At 41.8% G+C, this 21,476-nt stretch overlaps 3 protein-coding genes and 1 long non-coding RNA gene across 7 annotated transcripts in view; 2 read left to right on the top strand and 2 right to left on the bottom strand.

Moving 5' to 3' along the window:
• Nucleotides 1-7,076, top strand: part of tenm1 (teneurin transmembrane protein 1) — a 300,581-nt gene extending 293,505 nt beyond the window's left edge. For all 3 annotated transcript variants that reach the window (XM_081611713.1, XM_081611715.1, XM_081611714.1), the window contains 3 exons: nucleotides 137-843; nucleotides 1,548-1,690; nucleotides 5,410-7,076. In XM_081611713.1, the coding sequence (XP_081467839.1) occupies nucleotides 137-843; nucleotides 1,548-1,690; nucleotides 5,410-6,165 (1,606 nt within the window). In that variant the 3' untranslated portion in view covers nucleotides 6,166-7,076. The remainder of the gene's footprint in view (nucleotides 1-136; nucleotides 844-1,547; nucleotides 1,691-5,409) is intronic.
• A 566-nt stretch (nucleotides 7,077-7,642) lies between these two features.
• On the bottom strand, nucleotides 7,643-16,959 carry LOC103470919 (SH2 domain-containing protein 1A-like). Its single transcript, XM_008419638.3, has 3 exons — nucleotides 14,100-16,959; nucleotides 13,418-13,481; nucleotides 7,643-11,231 (listed from the first exon to the last, which is right to left on the bottom strand). The coding sequence occupies exons 1-3, from the start codon at nucleotides 14,234-14,236 to the stop codon at nucleotides 10,959-10,961; spliced, it is 474 nt and encodes a 157-aa protein (XP_008417860.1). The 5' UTR covers nucleotides 14,237-16,959; the 3' UTR covers nucleotides 7,643-10,958.
• Nucleotides 8,554-21,476, top strand: part of LOC145553103 (uncharacterized) — a 27,114-nt gene continuing 14,191 nt past the window's right edge. For both annotated transcript variants that reach the window (XR_014089314.1, XR_014089313.1), the window contains exons 1-3: nucleotides 8,554-8,629; nucleotides 10,274-10,324; nucleotides 16,974-17,065. This is a non-coding gene — a long non-coding RNA (uncharacterized LOC145553103). The remainder of the gene's footprint in view (nucleotides 8,630-10,273; nucleotides 10,325-16,973; nucleotides 17,066-21,476) is intronic.
• Nucleotides 17,320-21,427, bottom strand: agtr2 (angiotensin II receptor, type 2). The gene is made up of 2 exons (XM_008419637.3): nucleotides 20,949-21,427; nucleotides 17,320-20,347 (listed from the first exon to the last, which is right to left on the bottom strand). The coding sequence occupies exon 2, from the start codon at nucleotides 20,278-20,280 to the stop codon at nucleotides 19,045-19,047; it is 1,236 nt and encodes a 411-aa protein (XP_008417859.1). The 5' UTR covers nucleotides 20,281-20,347; nucleotides 20,949-21,427; the 3' UTR covers nucleotides 17,320-19,044.

Genomic DNA, 21,476 nt, shown 5'->3' with positions numbered 1-21,476 from the left:
CACTTCTCCGTGCCAACACATTAAAAAAATCTGAAAATCACATGCAAAGTGTGTCGCTGTAACAGGACAAAATGTGAAATAGTTCTAAAGGATGTTGCCAGCCGCTGTCCGAAGTAACGGATCTTCGTTTCCCAAGGCTGACGCCGCTGCGGTACGACCAGAGGGACCGGATCACACACCTCGGGGAGCTGCAGTACAGCGTGGACGACGACGGCTTCCTCCGCCAACGAGCCAACGACCTGTTCGATTACAACTCCAACGGCCTGCTGACCCGCGTCTTCAATCGGGCGACGGAGCGCACCGTCTGGTACCGCTACGACGGCCTGGGACGCCGCGTAGCCACGAAGAACAGCGAGGGCGAGCAGCTGCAGTTCTTCTACGCCGACCTGTCGCACCCCACCAGGGTGAGCCACCTGTACAACCACAGCAGCAACCTGATCGCGTCGCTGTACTACGACCTCCAGGGCCACCTCATCGCGATGGAGCTGAGCAGCGGGGAGGAGTTCTACGTCGCCTGCGACAGCGTGGGGAGCCCCAGGGCGGTGTTCTCCAGCAAGGGTCGACTGGTCAAAGAGATCCTCTACACCCCCTATGGGGAGGTCTATCAGGACACCAACCCTGACTTCCAGCTCACCATCGGCTTCCACGGGGGATTGTACGATCCGTTCACGCGGCTGGTCCACCTCGGCAGGCGGGATTACGACACCCTGGCCGGTCGATGGACTTCACCGAACCACGAGCTGTGGGGCGAGCTGAGCAGGGAGCCCAAACCGTTCAACCTGTACGCCTTCAACAGCAACTGCCCGGTCGGGAGGGTGGAGGAGGTGACGCAATTCACAACAGGTGGGTTTTTGCACGCTCTTGCCGTACCCGAACGAGAACCTGACAGACAGACAGATAGCGGGAGTTGTGAGCAGATGACACCTACCCTCACACCCTCCTCATGTAAGAGAAACATCTGCCACGAAGAGTGAGCGAACAGGGCCTGCACAGCTAACCACAGGTGAACTGCATGTCGCAGAAAGGAGATGTGACAGCGAAGGATAGTCGCGCCTCTGATCGCATTGTTTTTTAACACGGTCTAGCGGTGTTTTCTTCTCTGCGACTGTCAACACAACACTATTGCCCCCCGAGAGATGAAATAGAAGCTCGGGTGAGGGAAAGAGATGAAATGAGAGAGCAGAAGATGAATACAGGATGCAGGTGGGGGGGTATGGGGGGGCGTTTGTCCTTCTGGTTAATGGAACATTCATTCGGCCTGTCACGTATTCCTGCAGCAGGATTGTTTGTAGCAGATGGAATCTGTATGTGTCTGAGCGACTCGTCTCTGCCTCGCATTATGCTCATAGATTGTGTGATTTCCTGTGCAAGGTGTTGCTTTAACCGGCCTTATGACTTTTTGTTTGCTTCGCAGTGTACACAGTACATTTGAAGTCTTTCCCTGAATGCAATTTTCTCTTTCTGTATTTGTGTGTGTGCGCGTGTGCGTGTGTGTGTGTGTATGCGTGGGTGCGTGCGTGCGTGCGTGCGTGTGTGCGTGTGTCCAGACATTGGTAGGTGGCTGCAGCTGTTTGGCTTCCAGCTTCATAATGTTGTCCCGGGTTTCCCAAAGCCTGAAGTGAGCAGAATGGAACAAACATATGAACTGATGAAGACCCAGACAAAGACGCAGGACTGGGACTCCAGCAAGGTGAGAATTTCCTGCCTTCACAAAAACACTCATTAACGGGCCGGTGCATTGTTTGGAAATAAAAAATACAAATCTTGATGTCTGAAAGCCACCTTTGGCATTATCCCTCCCCCAGAAAAGATGCAAATCAGCTTCACTTTTGCATCATATAAGTCGACATCACTGCACTGTGTGCTTTCAGATGACGTAGCTTAAATTGCAGAACCAAAGCAGTGCAGTGTATATAAAACATGTCCATTTGCATCCTCAACTACTTATTATGTGCATAACTTTCTCCTGAATGTGACATTTCTCTGACAGAAAGTGGTAGATCATCTATAGGCTCTTCTCTCTTTGCACTGTTTGACTGCTAAATTTCACCGTTCATGACGGCGGCATGTTGGAAAAGCTCGGCTACGTTCGTTCTGAAATTTGTTCTTTTTTGTTTCATTGTTATTTTGGTTGAGGCGTCACTTGTTTTTGGACAATTATTCCATTTTATTGCAGCTGGGAGGATTTTTGCTCTTACTTTTTTCTACTTTCAGACAGTTGCTATGATGCGTAACCATGGCAACAACTTGTCTGATTAGCATCTCAAATGCCCAAATAATGCCGGAGCTATGATCTCAGATCCCAGTGGATTTGAAAAGGATGCGGAAGCAGGACCAAAGAGCAGAGAGAGAAGGAGGAAGTCCAAACCATCTTTTCCATCAATCATGTTTGTGATCATATAATATCTCTGCCTCAGCTTCTAACCTTGCTGGCCAAATTGGTTGAGGCATCACCGACAATTATTATAATTAAATATTTTCTATGCTCCATAGAGATTGAGCTGTTAACATGTCATGACAGTTGTGACGTCTTAACTAGCTTTAAAGCTAAAATATATCTTATTGAATGTAGGCACCCACCTTCAACTTTTCTATATTCTTCCGTTGCATTTATTAATTATCTCCAAAACATTTTATTCAACATAGCACAACTTTTCCAGAGTCGTGGAGGAGGCAATTAAAATTTCGACCAGGCTAGGATGGGCTCCGGCCCGAGGACGCATCCTCTGAGCAGTCATGCTTGAAATGGGTTGTTGGTTTCAAAGTAGAAAATTAGGACATTTACAAATAAACATTAACAGACTATCTGCTTGAACATTTAATATTTTATTCACCCTCTTTATGCGCCTCACTTAAGGCCTTGAGAAAAGCATTCACTGGCTTTTCTTGGTTGTTTTTCATGAAACCATAGGATCGATACTTTCCGGACTCCCTTTGTGTCACAGCTACAGATGCTCGTGCCTTGGGTTGCAACTCCTTAAAACAGGTGCAGAAATCCTCTGGGATTTTGGTGACCTGCAAGGCTAATAATACCCCGAAATTTAAAGCATCAATAAATGATACTATTTACTGATTAGTTATTTTTGCTGTCCTGCTAAGAGGACAGCAAGTTGACCTTTTTGCATGACAACAGTCATTTGCACTAATGCCAAAGACATACTTGAGCACTTACAGGGAATAAGTTTCACTGCCTTCAATTGGCAGAGCTAAAGAAAACAACTCAGTCCAAATGAGAATCTGTGGTTTGCCTGACATTGCTTTATTCAAGCAGAACTCGTCCAGACAGTTTTCCCGACTCAAATGGGCAAAACTCAAACTGAGCAGAAGTTCCATGTTAAGAGATGTACTCCAAATAATGCTGTGAAAATGAAGGGGTGTGCATAAGACTGACATGACACTGTCATAAACATGACATAACACCTGTCATGAACATGAACGAGTCTTTATGAATGTTTATGACAGTTGTCATGAAGTGTCATTCGGTGAATAATGACACTTTTAACGCAAAGTTGCTCTAAAAGTTGCATTAAAAGTCCATTAAAAATGCCAACTTTGCATGATTTTGTAAATTATGATAATTTAATGCGAAGTTGGCATTTTTAATAGACTTTTAATGCAATTTTTAGAGCAACTTTGAATTAAAAGTGTCATTATTTACCGAATGACACTTCATGACAACTGTCATTAACATTCATAAAGACTCGTTCATGTTCATGACAGGTGTTATGACATGTTTATGACAGTGTCATGTCAGTCTCATGCACACCCCTTCAAATAAAGTGTTACCAACTTTTCTAGCTTAACTGATTGGCTGTATAGATTAAACTTTTGCCATGACAGAAAACTAAAATAATACAGACTTTTGAAGCATGACAACAACAAAAAAGTGAAATTAATAAGCAATTAGTTGAGTTGAGCAAATAAAATTCTTGCCAGTTATTTCTTTCTATGCCAAGCATTCATGTTCCCGATTCATTTTCTCCCATAATTACTCATCAATCTAATTCATTTAACATTTTGAGACAGCTTGTAAGTGGAGGCCAAAGTCCTCCGCAGATGCACAGAGAAACTAATTGGCTGCTGATTGTGTGTCATTTCCTGGACTTAGAGTTATTTTTCTAATTGACAATAAAAGCTTAAATCACCCAAAAGTCAATAATAAGCCATTCACTTTGAAGACTGAAATGATTAGTTTGTGGTTTTGATTTAATTTTAGAGTTTATTGGCAGCCTCTTCTTTACAAATCTTTGTTTTGTGTCTTTTGCAAAGTGACCGTTTGGTTTTATTCAGGGTTTTTTTTTTTTTTTGCTGTTTTGCGACCATATTTTCAGGTCATTGCAGGATTAAACGGTAACACTTTAGTTGAAGGGGTGTGCCCAATACTAACATTAAAGTAAGTGTCATTTGGTGAATGCATTAAAAGTGTCAACGTTGAGGCGGGTAAAGTGTGCGACCCATTTACGGAGGCCTCAGTCCTCCTCGCATTTTCACATATTCGAGTCACGTTGATATTTGCCACATCGCTCCCTTTTCTCACAACCTACTTTATTTGACAGTTGTTCACTGTCAAATAAAGGCCACCAGAGCCAAGGAAGGACTTAATTGAAAAAGTATCAAATTTGCATTTAAAGTGTCATTATTTCCTGAATGATGTTTAATGATAACTGTTGTAAACATTCATGAGGACTCCTTCATGTCTATAGCTACGTTCACGCTGCAGGTCTTGATGCTCAACTGCAATTTTTTGTGAAATCTGATTTTCTTTTGCGTGGCCGTTTCTTTTGCGGCCTCTTAACATAATGCCGTAACGTAACGCAGTCACGAGACGCGCAGTGAGCGTGCTCAGTGTTTGCTGAAGTAATTGCTGAAGTAAATGTGGATGCTAATGTGGTGCTTATCTTGCGATTTTAAAGTTGTTGTTCAAACGGAGTAAGCACATTACCAACTTAATCCTCATTATCATCCACCATGTTTGGTGTTTTTGTTCCCGCTTTCATCAATCAGGACGCAGAATGGTGACTTTGTCGAGTATCGATGACTTTCAGGTCGGGTAAATGCAACCTGGCCATACAGACAGGATTTAGAATTTTGGACCACATATCCAAGTGACCTGGGTCGTAATTGTAAAAACCCGATTTGTGTTGTTCAGACCGTCATAAAAACATCAGATACGAGTCACGTAAGGGCAAAAAAAACATTGGATTTAGCTGCAGTTAACGTAGCTGATGACAGATGTTACAGTGTCACATCAGTCTGACCTCTTAAACCACTTCTACGGTCGTGTGCATACTTCATTATTAGCAACGTTTGAATTAGCAATGTTTTCTACATATAAAGGCAGCTACAATAAACACAAATCGCAAAAATTAATCCCAGCTGCACAATATAAATGTTCTATTTTTTCCCCAGATGGTGTTGGGAATCCAGTGCGAACTGCGGCGGCAGCTGAGGAGCTTCATCTCCCTGGAGAGGTTACCTCTGGTCTCCGAGCCCGTGGGCTCAGCTTGCCACCGGCCGTCTCGTCCTCCGCCCTTCGGCTCCCGACCCTTCATTCTCGGCCCCAACATCCGCTTTGCGGTGTCGCATGGTCGGGTGAGCGCGGAAGTCATCGGAGTGGCCAGCGAGGACAGCCGGCGGGTGGCGGCCATCCTGAACAGCGCCGTCCACCTCACCGGGCTGAGCTTCACCGTGCACGGCTGCGACACGCACCACTTCCTGCAGTCCCGTCCCATCGAGGAGGACCTCGCCCTGGGGCTGGGCGTTGGGGGACGCATCCTGGAGAGCGGCGTCAACGTGAGCGTGTCCCAAATGAGCGCCACGGTGAACGGCAGGACTCGACGCTTCGCCGACATCACCCTCCAGCAGGGGCCGCTGTGCCTGTGCGTGCGCTACGGCGGAACGGAGGAGGAGGAGAGGGCGCGGGTGAGGGAGGAGGCGAGGAAGAGAGCGGTGGAGGGCGCTTGGGAGAAGGAGAGGAAGCGGTTGGATTTGGGGGACGTTGGGAGCCGGTCGTGGAGCGAGGCGGAGAAGCAGCAGCTGCTGTCCGGCGGCCGCGTTCAGGGTTACGACGGCTACTACTCCCTGCCTATAGAGCAGCAGCCGGAGCTGTCCGACTGCCCCTCCAACATCCACTTTATGACACTTAGCGAGGTGGGGGGCAGGTAACAGAGACACACAAACAGCCCCCCATCCCACCAAAGACTGCCTGTTTCTACTCTGCTCTGATTTGTTCTACTGTTTCTATACTTTACTGAAAAACAAAAAAGAAGACGATAACTACGGAGAACAAGAAGAGAGAATGGGGGGAGGGGAAAAAAACAAACTTCCAAATGCCTTTAATTGTGACAAAATGATGGTATTTTATTATTATCGTCCAGTTTCTCCGATTTCTAACAGTGGCACAAGCGGTGTGGTTTGGCTGTGGCTTTGCTTTTTGTATCCTGACTGACAGACGGACTGACTGACTGATGGACTGACAATCTGCCATTTACTGTTTCAACACTGTTCAATCATTTGGGACCGTGTTTAAAAACCACTGAACTACAAAGATGGAAGACTTAAGGGTGGCCAGTGAACGATCCTCTTCATGACTCCCATCACGAGCTCTCCGGTTGCCATTTGAGTTCCCCCCACTGGTTTACCTCGGATATACTACCGTTTACATATTGTGTAAGAGAGGCCTTGTTGACTCTGGCACTCCCCTTTAGAGAAGAAACCTGCTGTGGTTTCCACCTCTGGTGTGCTCCAACTGTAGTTTGTATGAGTGTGTATACTAAAATCAAGAATGTACATAGCCAGTGCTTTCACACTGAAAAAAAAAAGTGCTCAACTGAAAATTATGTTGTTCATAAGTGTCAGTATTGTTAATCAATAGAAGATCTGTTACATTTTTTTGCAAAGATTATACATGGCTATAGTAATTATTCTCGCTAAAAAAGAAAGCTCACTTTATTGGGTTACAATGCTGATTAAAGTTATTATGTGTGAATTACCAGGTTGTTCCCTGAGGTTTCATGTTACACTGGTAAAAGAAATTGTGAGAATTCAGGAAATAAAATATGTGTATTACTTTTCAACCATTTCTTGATAAAAGAATGATGTACAGTGGCGGTCCGACATTCACTATTCTTGGATTTTTCTCTGGAACGTGACTCCAAATTACTTGTGGAAACCTATTCACAGATATTTACTTTACCATAGTCAAACAAAATGCAGCTGGGGAAGCTGAAATACCCAGGCACAATGCTAAATGCCACGCTATTGGCTGGTGCTTGTAAAACAGCCAATCCAGGAGTGCCATTTGTTTTCCTTGGTCCTAATTGGCTGAACCCTCAAAAGTAGAAAAATGGCTACTGCAGTTGTGCTAAGACAGTTTCCATTGTACATATTAAAGCATAGTGAACTATTGAAATAGGTAGTTCATGTTTTATGGAGGGTTTTAGCTATTTATGTGCAGCTTTGGTCCTTAACCCCAAGAAACCTCCGTACTGCATCAGCTAAAAGAAAAAAAAAAAAAAACAGTTTTTAAAATTTACTTAACAAAATTCTTACTAATGTTTTTAGATTTTATATTCTCTAAAAGGAAATTTTTTAGGTTCCACCAATCCTCTTTTACATGAACCTTAAATTAAAAACAATGGAAAACATTGATCAATTTCTATTTTATTTATCAAATGCAAGTACAAAACATGGGAACAATAAACCAGGATAACAATTTGTGCTGAAAATTTCTCAATTTAACATCTTTCTTAATATACATTTGCAACTTAAAAAGCTTAGCTGGATCGATACAGAAGCTATCTTAATAATATAGTTTGACAGATTTCAGAGTAATTTGCACAAAGTTTTACAGAAGCAGACAAGTCCCTTTTTTATTGCCAATGACTTTGCAGCCAGACAAACATTGATGGTACGAGACACTGTTGTTAAGTAATCTACTTTGTCCTTAATCTTAAACATTAATACAAATAAAAAGAGTGAGATATTAATAAGCTTCTACAAAATATGCTAACGACAACCATAGCAAAATCTCTCTGCTCACACCAGCGGCGTCAGACATGCATCGATACACCCCTATTATTTTATTTTAATTTCTGGTCAGCTGCCAACACTAAAAGATGCAGCAATTGTTTCAAGCTCTCTGTATGATTCTGAGGAGCTGATTAATAAACGTAAATGCGATTACGTTTTGGTAGTTCTTCTATGGTTGTATTTTGGTGGTGGGAAAGTAGAAGAGAAAATATTAATTTTTGAAGCTGCAAACTACATATGATCCGCAATTTCACCACTTTAAGGACAATGGCAATAAATATCTTGCCTGGTGATTCATTTCTCACGAGTGTAAATAAAAATGCATGTAGAGCAGGAAGGTAATGTTTGCTGCTGTTAGAAAGATTTACATAGTAAAGATTTTGCAGTATTACGAATTCATCTTAGTGTAGAAAGCAAATTATTTATGCTTCTTATAGTATGCTGTGGCACCTCGTGGCACAAATAGATAACTGGATTTAGATCAAATCCACAAAAACGTTATTTTTCTGCACACATCAGCATGACGTATAATTACGTCATTTGGTGTCGCGGCTCCCAATCTGCGATCCCCTTCAGGATGAGGAAGCTCAAGTTGCTAGTAAGTTTGACGCTAGCATTAGCATTGTGGCTAAATTAGCTGGTTTTGATTCTTTCTGAAGCTTGTATAACAATTATTTCACCAACGACTATAAACATATAACCTGACGAATGAGAATACATTTTGATTCGTTAAAAATCTTCAATTAAATTCGAATAAATGTGTTTAGGTAGGATAGTCACCTCTTCCCAAAAAGTAGCTCATGTTGTCCGAACTAATACGCAGCTAATGTTAAAAACTGGTCACCGTTTATTTCTCTTGGTTGCTTTTAGTTCTACTTAATTATTTGTTCATTAAGAAGTGCGTAGTTACGAAGGATAAGGTTGACTTTAGCGTTAGCTCTGTGGTTGAGCTAGCTAAACATGGATGCTAACTGAAATTCTTGCTCCATCAAATAAAACGTTTCTCAACCAAAACTTCGATAATAATTTAAAAATGATTAATATATATATATATATATATATATATATATATATATATATATATATATATATATATAATTAAGCCCAAATTAATAACTCGGCCACAACCATTTCCTCTGGACAACACACACCATGTGTGTAGCTTATGTTATTCTCTAAGGTTTTACACTAGCAGCCAAAAACCAGCTGTGTAATGAAATATATGAATTCACAAAAAGTTTTATAACAAAAGTGCAATAAGATACTCCTAAATAGAACCGGGCAGCTGGCATTTAGTAAAAACTGTGTACAGAATATCAGCTAACACCTTCGAAGACGGATACGGATCAGAACCAAGTGAATAAACAGGAAATAACACGAATAATTGACATATTAAAAGAAAAAAAAACTGTCGAGTTGCTAAGCCACATGTGATGTCACTTGTTTTCTCAACTTAACAAAACAAAAACAGTTCAATTGAAAAATGGACTTGCTCTACAATAGACAAACTGGATTTAAAGTGAGTTTAATAAAAAATAAATTAAAAAAAAGCTAACCGTTAGGATAAACTCGTGTTTGTTTAAAACTTTAAAGACTTTAATCCCCTTTTCATTGCGAGGGAACTGTTGCTTGTTATTTCTCCGTGTGCCTCGGTGGTCTCCTTCCCTTTTCCACTACTTCTCTCGCACTTATGTTTATTTTTTTAGCCGGACTTCCTCTTTGTTCTTGCTTCTCGGAAGTTGTAACTTTCAAATCTGTGCTGTCATTATCACCCATCATTATGGCTCAAACCGAGATATGCATGAGAAACCTGCGTCTGTCAGAAGCGAAGAAGAAGAAGAATGAGGAGAAGGTGGTGGTGGAGGAGGAGGAGAGAGAGAGAAAAAAAAAAGCACAGAGGAAGGGAAAGATATGTGACAGCTGAGGCTCAGCGAGTGGGCGGTGAGTGCAGAAGGGGCAGGACCTGGAGTTGGCTGTGCTGTTCGCTACATCTTGTCTCCTCTCATTAGGAAATGCCAATCAGACTATGCTGCAAACCACTTCCAAGCTGAAGAAAAAAGTATTTAAAAAAAGCGAAAGTAAAAAAAAAAAAAAAGTTTTCCCTTTTTTTTCAAAAAAAAAAAAAGAATAAAAAGCAAGCTACCACTAATCCACCTCCCCTTTCCCCACTCGCCTCCCCCTCCCTCCATGCCGTCGCTTCGCCATCTGCCCAGCATTAATTGTCGCGCTTCTCTCTCCGTAGGCTGTGGACGGCGGCGCAGACACACAATGCATATGTTCTGACTGCGAGCAGGTGATGTATACGTTTCTGAGTAGCAACGTTGCTCATCGACTGTGATGAGCCTCTTCCCATCTAAAACATATGCTCCACTAGATACTGTCCAAGCTCATCTCTGCTGCGGTGAGAAGGAGAAAAAAAAAAAAAAAGATGGAGGATCCTTGGGTTGCTAGGAGACCGCTGCACTGAATAATAGTCTGGGCTGAGAGGATGCTCTCACTGTTTTCTCACCTTCCCTTCCTGTGTGTCCCCCACTCATGTTTTTTCTTCATGTCAGTCAGAAAAGTGACTGATTCCACACACACACACACACCTGCCCACCCCCACCCTCCTGCAGTCAGCATTCTCCCCGTGAAAATCACTACTTCAATATGTCAAATTGAATTTTTTTTCCCACCACATTATGTTGTCAGTCCAAGGCTTTGGCTGTGTAAGCATGACCTTATTTAAGAGAGCTTCTTTCAGACAAAATTGTTTATTTTCTTTGTCGCCCACTAACAATTTATATATAGATAATTTTTTTTTGTCGTCAAACTCATGTGTGCAGTATTAGATGTTAATGTTTCAGAGAAAAAGAAACACTGGCGGAAAGAAATGAGATTTGAGAAGTTTGAAGTTTGGTGTTCAGTCATTGTTTGGGTTCGACCCTCTAACCAAAAGCTTGCGCCACCTCCTTCTTGCTCCTGTTTTTCGGCTCCTGAGCGACGGGTGACGCCAGACGCTGCAGGTAGGGGCTTTGGTTGGGCGACAGGCCATTACCAGGCGTCTGCTGCTGCTGCTGCTCCTCGGCGTGGGTCTGCGCCCGCCTCTGAGCTGTGACGGGGTAGAGCAGAGGCATGGCAATTCCCTGTCCCCGCTTCTGGAAGGCTGCTATCAGGTTCTTGATGTGCCGGAAATACCGCTTCGGCACACCGGGAGTGGTCTGAAAACAGAAGATGGGGGGGTAAGAATAGAACTCATCACTCCGGTGATGTGGTGGCGGAGAGGAAGAAAAAAGAAAAAGAAAAAAAAGGTGCTCCTACAGATTCAACATATGAAAGACAGATGGAAGGTGGAGGCGAGAGAAAAGTTCAGCGCACAAAGGAAATGGGAATCCTGTCAGTTAAATAATCCGAGCCACTGATCTCGAAAGAGTCCGCGTTAAAATATTAAAAGGCGCCACATTAATAAATAAAATGACGCGGTGGAGATAATATAAATACATAAATGCTGAATAAATAGCTTCAGAAGAGCAGATATTTGCAGGAGGAGATTCTCTCCCGAGGGGATTCAAAGCTAAACTTGGTAAATTTAAGATGTGCTTCTCTTTGTAAACATTCAGATCCCCTTGGAATTCTTTTGTATTTCTCAGCAAATGAGAAGCCTTACTTTTGTGGTTTTATGTGTGACATTTAATATCCTTTTAGCACTCTATTACCCAAAGGGCTTTACTTGTAGAGTTAATAAAAAATAAAAAAAAGCAACAAATATCCTTTAGAAAAGTAATTTGTGCTCCGAGACACGGCTAAAAAACCTGATAACGTCCAACAAAAACCGCAAGAGAGTGTTTAAAATGTAACTCCTTGTAAATGTAATGATTATTAAATACATTTAATATATTCAGTATGTGGCAATATGGTAAATGAATGGGTAAATAAATCGACCCACTCAACAAAACATATCTGCTGCTCCTGAACTTGTCATGAAAAAATTATGCATATCTAATATCTAACTGAAATTTACTCTCAAACATAAAATTGTATCACAATATTTTGTAGAATTTATTGGGATGGCAATTAAAGTGGTGATTAAAAAGTATTTCTAATTTCTTTAGTCTTTTTTGTGAGGCTGTGGCTTCATGTCTACCACAGCCCCAAAAACACACTAATAATGATCTTAAAATACATTCCTCTTTTCAAAATAGGCTCCTTCTGAACTCTAGTTGCATACAGAAGTTATTTTTCCCCCTCTAAGCTCCACACAGCAACTGCATTTTATCATATTTTTGGAAAATATGGACATTTACAGACGCTCTCATGGCCAGTAATCAGCCAGTTTTGGGGCGTTTTCAAACATCATCAATTGAATCGCGATCAATTTAACGATAAACGATACGATAAATACTCGTCCCTCATTGAAATGTCTTCTTGTTCTGAATTCGTCAACAGACCAAGTGTGGTCAGCAAATGTTGGCACTGTTATTTGTTTTGCAGCCTCCCTCCAACCGGCCCTGCATTATTCACAAGCCATATCTTACCAATCCGTTTCTCGCTTGTCTTTTTTTTTTTCCTTTTACGTTGAGTGTTGCAAAAAAAATGGCACTTTCACGACCGCTGTAATTTTGTCCTGGAAGGCCTTTAAAAGTGCATTACGTGCTTTCATTTAACGCGCATCCATCACGCTGTGAGAGCTGAGGTAAAAAAATAAAAATAACAAAATAAATCCTTTGAATATGTTTTAAAACATCATTTAATCAAAGGTGTAGAGCACATCCCAAAGCGCCCATCCCACACCACGTCTCCTCTATAACACTTTCCATGATTAATGGAAAGTGTTATTGGTCTTGTAGGGGAATTCTTGTCATTGACGTCCAGCATGGTGCTAGCTGTGAAAACGCAGTCCTAAAGGCTGCATCCTGCCTCAGATGTCGTATGGAGACATCGAGGGGCAACTCGGATGTCTCCATACATTCAACGTTAGATGACGCTCAATTACGCATCCCATCACAAACACCGTCTTCACATTTTGAGGAGTGAGGGTTTAGGGGGGCGAAGACTGCTTGAAGGGTGATATTGCTGAAGGAAAAATAAAATGCACCCATTTCTCTGTGCTGTCACATCTCAAATATATATATGTAGAGAGAGAGAGAGAAAGCGAGGGCGAGTGTGAGAGTGAGAAGCAAAACGGGGGGGGAAAACGGAGAAAGAAAACATGTTTGCCTCAGATCCGCAGCTTGTTGAATTACTCTGACACAAAAACAGCTTCTAACCTAATAAACAGCAACCGCAGCGAGGCAGACGTGCAGCTGCCACGCTGCTGTGGTGAGTATTTCTGGTGCAAAAAGTGTCGGGATAAAAGCAAAAATTTAACAATAAAAAAAAACAAATAGAAGAAGAAAAGATGTCTTACTTCTGCAGCCCACGAGCCCGCTTCGTCCTTGTGGAGTCTGTATGTGTAGACATATCCTTTGCACCTGAACGCAAACACACTTTTTTTGAGAAGGAGCATACACAGACTTTTTTTTTTTCGGTGCAAAGTGTGGGAAGGTGCTCAAGTGTAAAATAATGGCACCTTGCGCGGCACATGGACCTGCTGGTAGAGTCTTGACTTCATCATTTTGTTAAATCTGACCGCTAAGTTGCAAACACTCACACATGAAAGTGGATGTCTTTGCTGTTGATGCTAACTTTAAGATATACTGAAAACAAGGATACAGTTTATCACATTCTTAGACTCACAAATAGCCATCAAGTCTTTAATTTACAAAAAAAATAACATGCTGTAAAAACATAAAAACAACAAGAAATAAAATGTCCAAGATCTCAGAAGGGCACATTTTTCTAGCACCATCTAGTATCTATCTGAGACAATGAGCTCATCTTTTTTTTCATTTTTAATGATATAAGTTCCCCAGCAAGACTCGCTTCGCTTATAGCTTCTGATAACAGATGACAGAAACTGCTTGGGTTGTCTGGCTTAATGTGGGTTTCTAAACGATTTCGTAGAACTGCCAGAAGACGGGAATTTGAGGATTTTCATGAAACTGCATCGCTGTAGAACGAGGAGAAAAGCCAAGAGGCTGGATACTCACAAGACACAGAGGCAGAAGACGCCCGGCACCGAGTCGCTGTCACGTACTAAGTAGCACCCGTCTCTCCCGTCCTGGCCCAGCCGCCTCTCGCCCTCCTCCTTGCCGATGGGTCCATGGTAGACGGTCAGGTTTTCCATCACCGCTTTCCTCCAACTGTGCCTTTCGCCCCGTTCCTAAGTGCCAGCGCTGTTCTCTTTGTCTCTGCTCTCTGTCTGCAGACGAGCCCTTTTTGTCTTCCACTCTGAGAGCTGCACAGGTACAGCAGGTTTTTTTGGGTTTTTCTTGTTCCTCTGCCTTTTGCTTCTCAAACGTCCGCTCAGGGAATTTCAGCTTCAGACGAGGACCTTGACCTTCTTCTTCTTTTGTTTTAAAGATCTCCTTTTTCCACCTCACCTTCCAAAGAACTGAAAGTCACTCCGTCTAACCTCTAACCTTTCTGATCTGGTGCCTTCGCAGCCTTCCTCTGTCTTTATGAGGCGCAGCGTTGCGCGCACATGCACACACCAAAAATGTGGGTTTGCATTTCTGTCAGGAAACGATTGTATTTTGCAACAGGAAATAACTTCAAAGGTGCTTAACGGAACATTTCCACAACAATAAAAAAAAAGAGGCAGAAGAGAGGGATGAACAAAGGCAAAATTTCTCATTTCACACAAGAAAATGCATTATGCATTTATGCATGTGGAGTGAAACTTTTTTTTTCCATCGCTGTTTGATTAACAGAAGGTTGCTTGTTCTGTTTCCATGAATAATGATGTACAATCAATCTGCTGAGGAGGATTTTGGTGAAGAAAATACAGTTTTGAATAAATATTTCTGGTTAGGGAAGAGCAGTCCGATCATTGCATAACTTTATTTAGTCTTCTAGGGAAATAATACAGAATTATACCTCCAAAAACGATCATGCATTTTGAGCAAACAAGCATTTATTTTATTTGACGGTATGATTTTCACCTACACCTGGATGACGAATGCATCGGTGTAAAAAGTAGAGTCTGTAGTGTAATGAAATACAGAACTTATGTAGATGAGAAAAGGCCTGGTGTTAATGTTGGGAACATTTTCTCTATCTTGTTGAATTTACTAAATGAAGTTCTCATGAAAGACTTAAACTTTTATTTAAAAGAAAACAATCAAAATTGCGGATTATTTTTGGATTTTTCTTAAGCCACAAAAGTAACGTTACAACCGCAAAACGTCAGTGAATTTCATTTTTTTGTTTCTGTGCAACCAACCGACAAAAAGGAGTTCATACCTGTGAAGAGAAACAAAAAATGAAAGTAGTTTTTGATTTTTCTTTCTTTTTCTTCTTTTTTCGTGATAACAAATCTGAAAAGTGTGGGTGAGTAAGTATTTCACTGTACATTTTTCTGAACACACCATCCACCCTGTTGGCTTATCATGGTGGGAGCAGCATCAGGCTGTGGGGACGTTTTTTATTTAGTGGCATCAGGGGAAGACGGTCAGTCTTGATTGGAAGATGGACTGAGCTAAACACAGGGCAATTCTGGGAGAAAACGAGTCTAAAATACGACCAGCGCTTTGTTTCCCCTCAAGGCGAATTCATTAGTTAAATTACTTAGTCAAAGTCCAGATCTAAATTTATCTGCGAATCAAATGTGAAACCTGAAAAATGACTGTCCTCCATCCTCTCTGACTGAACTTGAGCTATTTTTATGAATCTGGGTGTGAAAAGCCGTTTGAGAAAGACCCAAAAAAGACGTTCAACAAAAGGTGGACATATTCCCGGGGACTAAATACATGCACTTTTCAGATGTTTTTTTGTAAAACATGACAAAAACCACACAGTTTGTACAGCTATGCAAGACCTTGTGTATCCCAGTCTAATGAAATCCAAATAGAGTAAATGAAAGTTTGTGTTCTAGGGCTATAAATGACTATTAGAGATCATATTTGTACGAAGCTGAAGGATGTTTGTACCGGTAATCTGAATCTACTTGTCGTACCGATAATCTACAGAGTACAGAGAGCAAATGACGCACATTTCATAACTTTTCTTGTCTTAAAGAACTTCCATAGGCTTTAAGAGCAATAAAAGTAAACTAAATGTTTTACCTACAGCTTGAGAGAGTTCTTGTTTTTCTCAGCAGGCGCCTCACACATGTTCTCAGAAAACCTTTCGCAGATAACGTTCTTCTGTTAAACATGTGTTTTGGAAACACCCAGCTGCTTTGTCACACAAAGAGGAATCAGCTAATGAAGCTGTGTGCACAACAAACTCATCCTGCAATCTGTCCTGTCAGTCGCAAAACTTCTGCTGTGTTAAATTGGGAGTCTGTCGTTTGCTGCCGTGTTGCTGTGTTTTCCTACACGCTCGCAGCAAAGTGGCTTTTAAGAATAATATTCACAGTTTCCTATTTTTGGATGTTTATGGTGATCAAAACTACTACAGAAAGCCCTTCACACCATCAAGTGCTTCGAAAGAAAGAAAAAAAAAAAGTTCCGTTATTGAGGTTTTTTTTTTTTTTCATCTTGTGATGCTCACTGGGGCTGCTGGTTCTCTTTTTGGCCTCTCCTGTTAAAGTCGGCGTGTTTGTACTGATTCAAAGCTGTGGTCCACATGAATCATGGTCTGTGTCAGAGGCTGCTTCTCACTGCCTCTCGCAGATCATGAGCGGTGGGAGTTTGGGCCCCTGTCTCCGCGGCCCGACTCTTCCATCTCTCCTATTGCTTCTGCAGCATTTTAGCACCACCCAGTGGTCAGAACGTGAAAGTCCCACACACCCGTTTCTTGAAATCTGGCAGCAATTAATGTTTGCTATTGAGACAATTTTTAAATAATAAAAAAAAAAGTTTTGCTAATTTATTGTTTTATTATTTATGTTACTATTTATTTCTGTCATCACCTTACAGAGTCCAGGTCAGGATTCATCTGAAACGGGGACACAAATAGTAGCACTCAACGGACAAAAGAGGCTCGGCAGGAACGCATCACTGTGGCACTGGTATGAGATTACAATATTATCTATCATTGACATTATAGATAGTGAAACCAAGTGGAGCACTCTGGGAAGAGAGGAAAATTGAACCTGAGTGTCTGTCTGTCAAGTGGATGTAATCCCAGAGTAGTGTGTAGCAGCTCTCAGCCACTATGCTTAGAAGACTGGGGGGAGGGGGGAGAAACTTAAAAATATCTGTATGTATCTGATTGTTACTAAATCACATGCAAGTGCTATAATTAACCACAAAACAGTTCCACTGATTTGATGAACACTTGTTCTCTTTATTTGCTGAATAAACTGTCCATAAGAAGCAATACACAATGATATATTTGCGGTGAATAAACAGGTTTTTTGCCAACAGCACTGCAAGATGTATTGGATTGCCAGGTTAATGTTGGCGTACATGTATAATATAGCAGCATCTCCTTTTGATTTTAGCATATGTACAGACACATGGAAACGGTTCCTACAGCAACCACTGATTCACATTTTACTTTACCACATAAAATATGGTTATGAAACAGAGAGGAAACATTTCAGAAAGCAGGAAACACAGCAGTTACATCAACACACTTGCTTTCAAAAGTGGACACACCCGTGTTAAAACGCCAGGTTTTAAAACTGACCCCGTGACAAAAACATTTGAAACTCCTTTCTGTCTTAAGTGCGACAATTTATGGAAAAAAAAAATAACTAAAGCTGTAATAACGTGGCTACATTCTCTCTATGAATGAAAAGGATGACCAACAGTAATACTAGTGATGCTGCATCAAATTCATAACAAGCACTAGTTATGTTTTGTACAGTCTGATGTATTCTTGAGATGTTTGGCCAAATTATGGGAGACACAAGGCGTTTCCAAAGACAACTTTCAGATCTGGCTAAACTTTGTGTGGGACAGCGTGTTATGATCTGAAGGAGCCCAACTGGATATTTGGGGCCATGATTACAAAATGCGGGTTGAACTAAAAAACAGTTCAAAGCGTCGCTGAATGATCACAAACATTGTGCTACTTCTCTTCATTTGTCATGATGGAAGAAATAACAACTAGTTCAAAAATAAATCTAACAAAATAAAAATCTGTTCTGTGACCTGATAGGTTTGGATGACTCTTGCAGGTAGAGTAACCAAATATGACTTCAAATTGTGAGAGGTTAAAAGAAATCAGGTACTAAAATGTTTCAACAAAGAATTGGTTTAGTGATGTGCACGCATGTATAACTTTTAGTTTCATTTTTCTTCCTAATATATTTGCTTGTTTTTAAATTGAACGATGAAATTATTTATTATTATTTTCAACTTCACTCCTTCTTTCAGTCTAAAAAACATAATTTTATCAGGAAATGTGACTGAGATGTCAAGTACTGGTCTCTATCCCAGCTAGACATCAGTGTTAAGCTAAATTTAAGTACTGCTTGCTTTTTTTGTTAGAATATATCGATGTACCTTCTGTCGCTACCGACTTATTTAGAGTGTATGGGGGAGAAAAATAAATATCACAAGTTACATAACACAGAAAAGTCCAGGCTATAGATCCTAGCTTAGCCTGAACTACAGAATAATACAGATGATTTGTTGGGCAAATTTATCAATCATGAAGATGTTTCAAATCATTTTGAAAATGCTTATTTTATTTTTATGTACTGTCACAACGTTAGAGACAAGCGTACTATCAGCACAGTTAAGACAAAAGTGAATGTTGAAGTTCAACATGATTATTTCTTCACATGTTCTCTTTTTTGGTCATTTTTAATTAGTTTTTAATTTTTACAATTTTACTTTTATGTCCCACTTCATCTTCTGAGCATTCTTAGCCATTTATTTTTGGGATGTACTATTGTACTCTTTTCAAAAACATGTAATATGAAATATTATGTATTATTTTACATAAAACCAGCATCATAAACCAAGCCTGGCAGTTTCGGTTCATATTAATACTTTGGAATGTCAATATTTTCCAGTGCTGGATGGAGAAAGTCTGTTACAGGGTACCTGAGGTATCCACAATCGCCAGGTCCTTAAGGTCACTGAGTTTCCTGGAGAAGGAGCTCAGCCTGGTGCTGAAAGAACCTCTTTTCTGACTGTGCTGATCCACACGGGCCTCCAAACAAGCACACAGGTCTTTGCAGAGACCCCCAAGGCGACCACGGAAATGGTTCCCGACGAAGCAGTAGAGCACAGGATTGATGGCAGAGTTGGAGAAGCCTAGGCAAAGGGTGAGTGGGGTCAGGTTGGTGACGGTCCAAGTTACCCAGCAACTGTCCAGCCATCCATTTTTACTCAAAAGATCCAAGAAGGTCACACAATGAAAGGGGAACCAGCAGATGAAGAAAGCCATGACCACAGCAGCCACCGTCCACAAAATCCTTTCTACCCCGTGGGCCATCATGGGTCCGGTCGTGCATGAGTTTGGGTATACAGTAGGAGTCGGCGGACGTTCTGATTTACAATGGCCCGCTTGAGGAGGTGGTGAATTTTGCATTCTTGCTGATCCTCTGTAGGCCAACAAATGTTTCCCAATGGCCCAGTAGCAACAGGAGATGCCAAGCAGCGGCAGCACAAATGCCAGAATGATCTTCATCCAGCCCAGGGTCAGAAACCAGGTGTCATCTGGATAAAAAACCACACAAGCCACCACATCAAATTCTTTAAGATGATGGGTCTCTCTGAAGGCCAAGTGGGGGGAAGAGCAAGCAAACGCCAGGACCCACACCAGGATGCACACGATTCGGGCTCGCTCGTAATCCCGTGATCTCTGCGAGAGGAGAGGATGCACGATGGCCAGGTAACGGTCTATGCTCATGCACGTGATGAAGAAAATAGACGCGTAGAGGTTGAGGTTTAGGAGAGTACCACAGATTTTGCAGGCCACTCGTCCAAAGGGCCAGCTGTAGCCCCAGGAGTAGTAGACAGCCCACAGTGGAAGAGTCAACAGGAACAGCAGGTCGGAGATGCACAGGTTCAGCATGAAGGTGTTCGCCACCGTTCTTGTGAAGGCATTGCCACAAGCCAACACATACACCGCCAAGGCGTTGCCTAGTGTACCCAGCACACAGATGACGCTGTAGATGGTGGGGATCACCGTCGTCATGGACACCGGAGACCAGTCTTGGCAGTGGTGAGCGGAAGGAACCGACGAGGTGTTCACATAGACCTCTGACGCTGGAAACGGGGAAGATGTGGAGTTGAAAAAGAAAAGGCCACTTGGGATTGCCATTATGGAACCAGATGTTCCCTCGTGTCAGAAGATGTAACTTCAACTTCTTTCAGATTTCCAAGGTCAGCTGGAAATAACACAAAGCAGGAGAGTTTTCAGACCAAGGCTGCCTTTTACGGACGGCTATGTTTCCCTACGCTGTAATCTTTAGTTGGCGCCGTCGTTTATTAGCTGTCCCATTTGATAAAGAATTACAGAAGGAATTCATTACACAATGCTTGAAGTTAAACCGTAATAAAGTATCTTGGAAAAGGTTGTATTAATCTGGCTGCCTATTGGGTTGCTGCGAAACAGCTTTATTGTGTTAATGACTGAATTCATCAAACATTCATGACTTCAAATGAAAAAAGAGCCAGCTTAATTTACGATTTAATAGGTTTACAGAAATAATAACAATCCCAGAAACCGGAACTATTAAAGTGGAAAACACAAGGGGTGAAACTAATAATTAATGAAGAGTTTAAAAGCAGCCATTACAATAAAAAAAAGAAGAAATTACTTTAGGAAAAGTACTTTTTCTAATGAAAATCTAATTGGTAATTATGATAAGACAGCTGAATAAGTGATAGAAACATGACTATAGATTTTCCAGTGCCAGCTCTGAAATCAAATAAAGCTTGGCAAAGGATATCATCGTTTCCATTCTGGTAAAACAAATAATGTGTTACCTGAAATGACCGAGTATCCAGCAGAAAAAGCCAGGAGCTTTTCAGTGCTTCTTCTGGCTAAAGTCCATGTCTTGACAAATGTTGCTCGACCCCTCTAAGAGAATTGCGCCCAGTCGAGTGCGCTGGACTGTATCGTGCCTCTCCGTCAGTCTGGGCGTGAGCAGAGGGAGCAGATCTGAGGCTCTGAGAAACCAGATGAGGACGGGGGTCTTATAGCCCCCCGAGAGCCTCTTGATGATTGCACAACAGGGAAGTTGCTGCACGTCACACCTCAGTCATTGCGGAGAAGAAAAGTCCCTCTCTTTGCTCCATAATGTTTCCCTCTTTATCCTCTACCTCCCCCTTCTTGGAGCCTCAGTCAGAACAAGCCAAACTTAGGAAAATCAAGTCAAGATGTGCTTTGGTTTAATAGCTGAAACATTGGACGCAGACACATGAGCTCTGAGTAGTTGCAGTTGGGGGTTTCGTGGTGTGTCAAACCTAAAGGCCCGACCGTACCTGCCAGGACATCCAGGCCTGATCAAACGC

The sequence above is a fragment of the Poecilia reticulata genome, chromosome 10 (genome assembly GCF_904066995.2).
Source record: "Poecilia reticulata chromosome 10, P_reticulata-male-v2, whole genome shotgun sequence".
In the NCBI taxonomy this organism is placed as follows: Eukaryota; Metazoa; Chordata; class Actinopteri; order Cyprinodontiformes; family Poeciliidae; genus Poecilia; species Poecilia reticulata.
The sequence above is the reverse complement of the archived record's forward strand: the minus strand, read 5'-3'. Positions and strand labels throughout refer to the sequence as shown.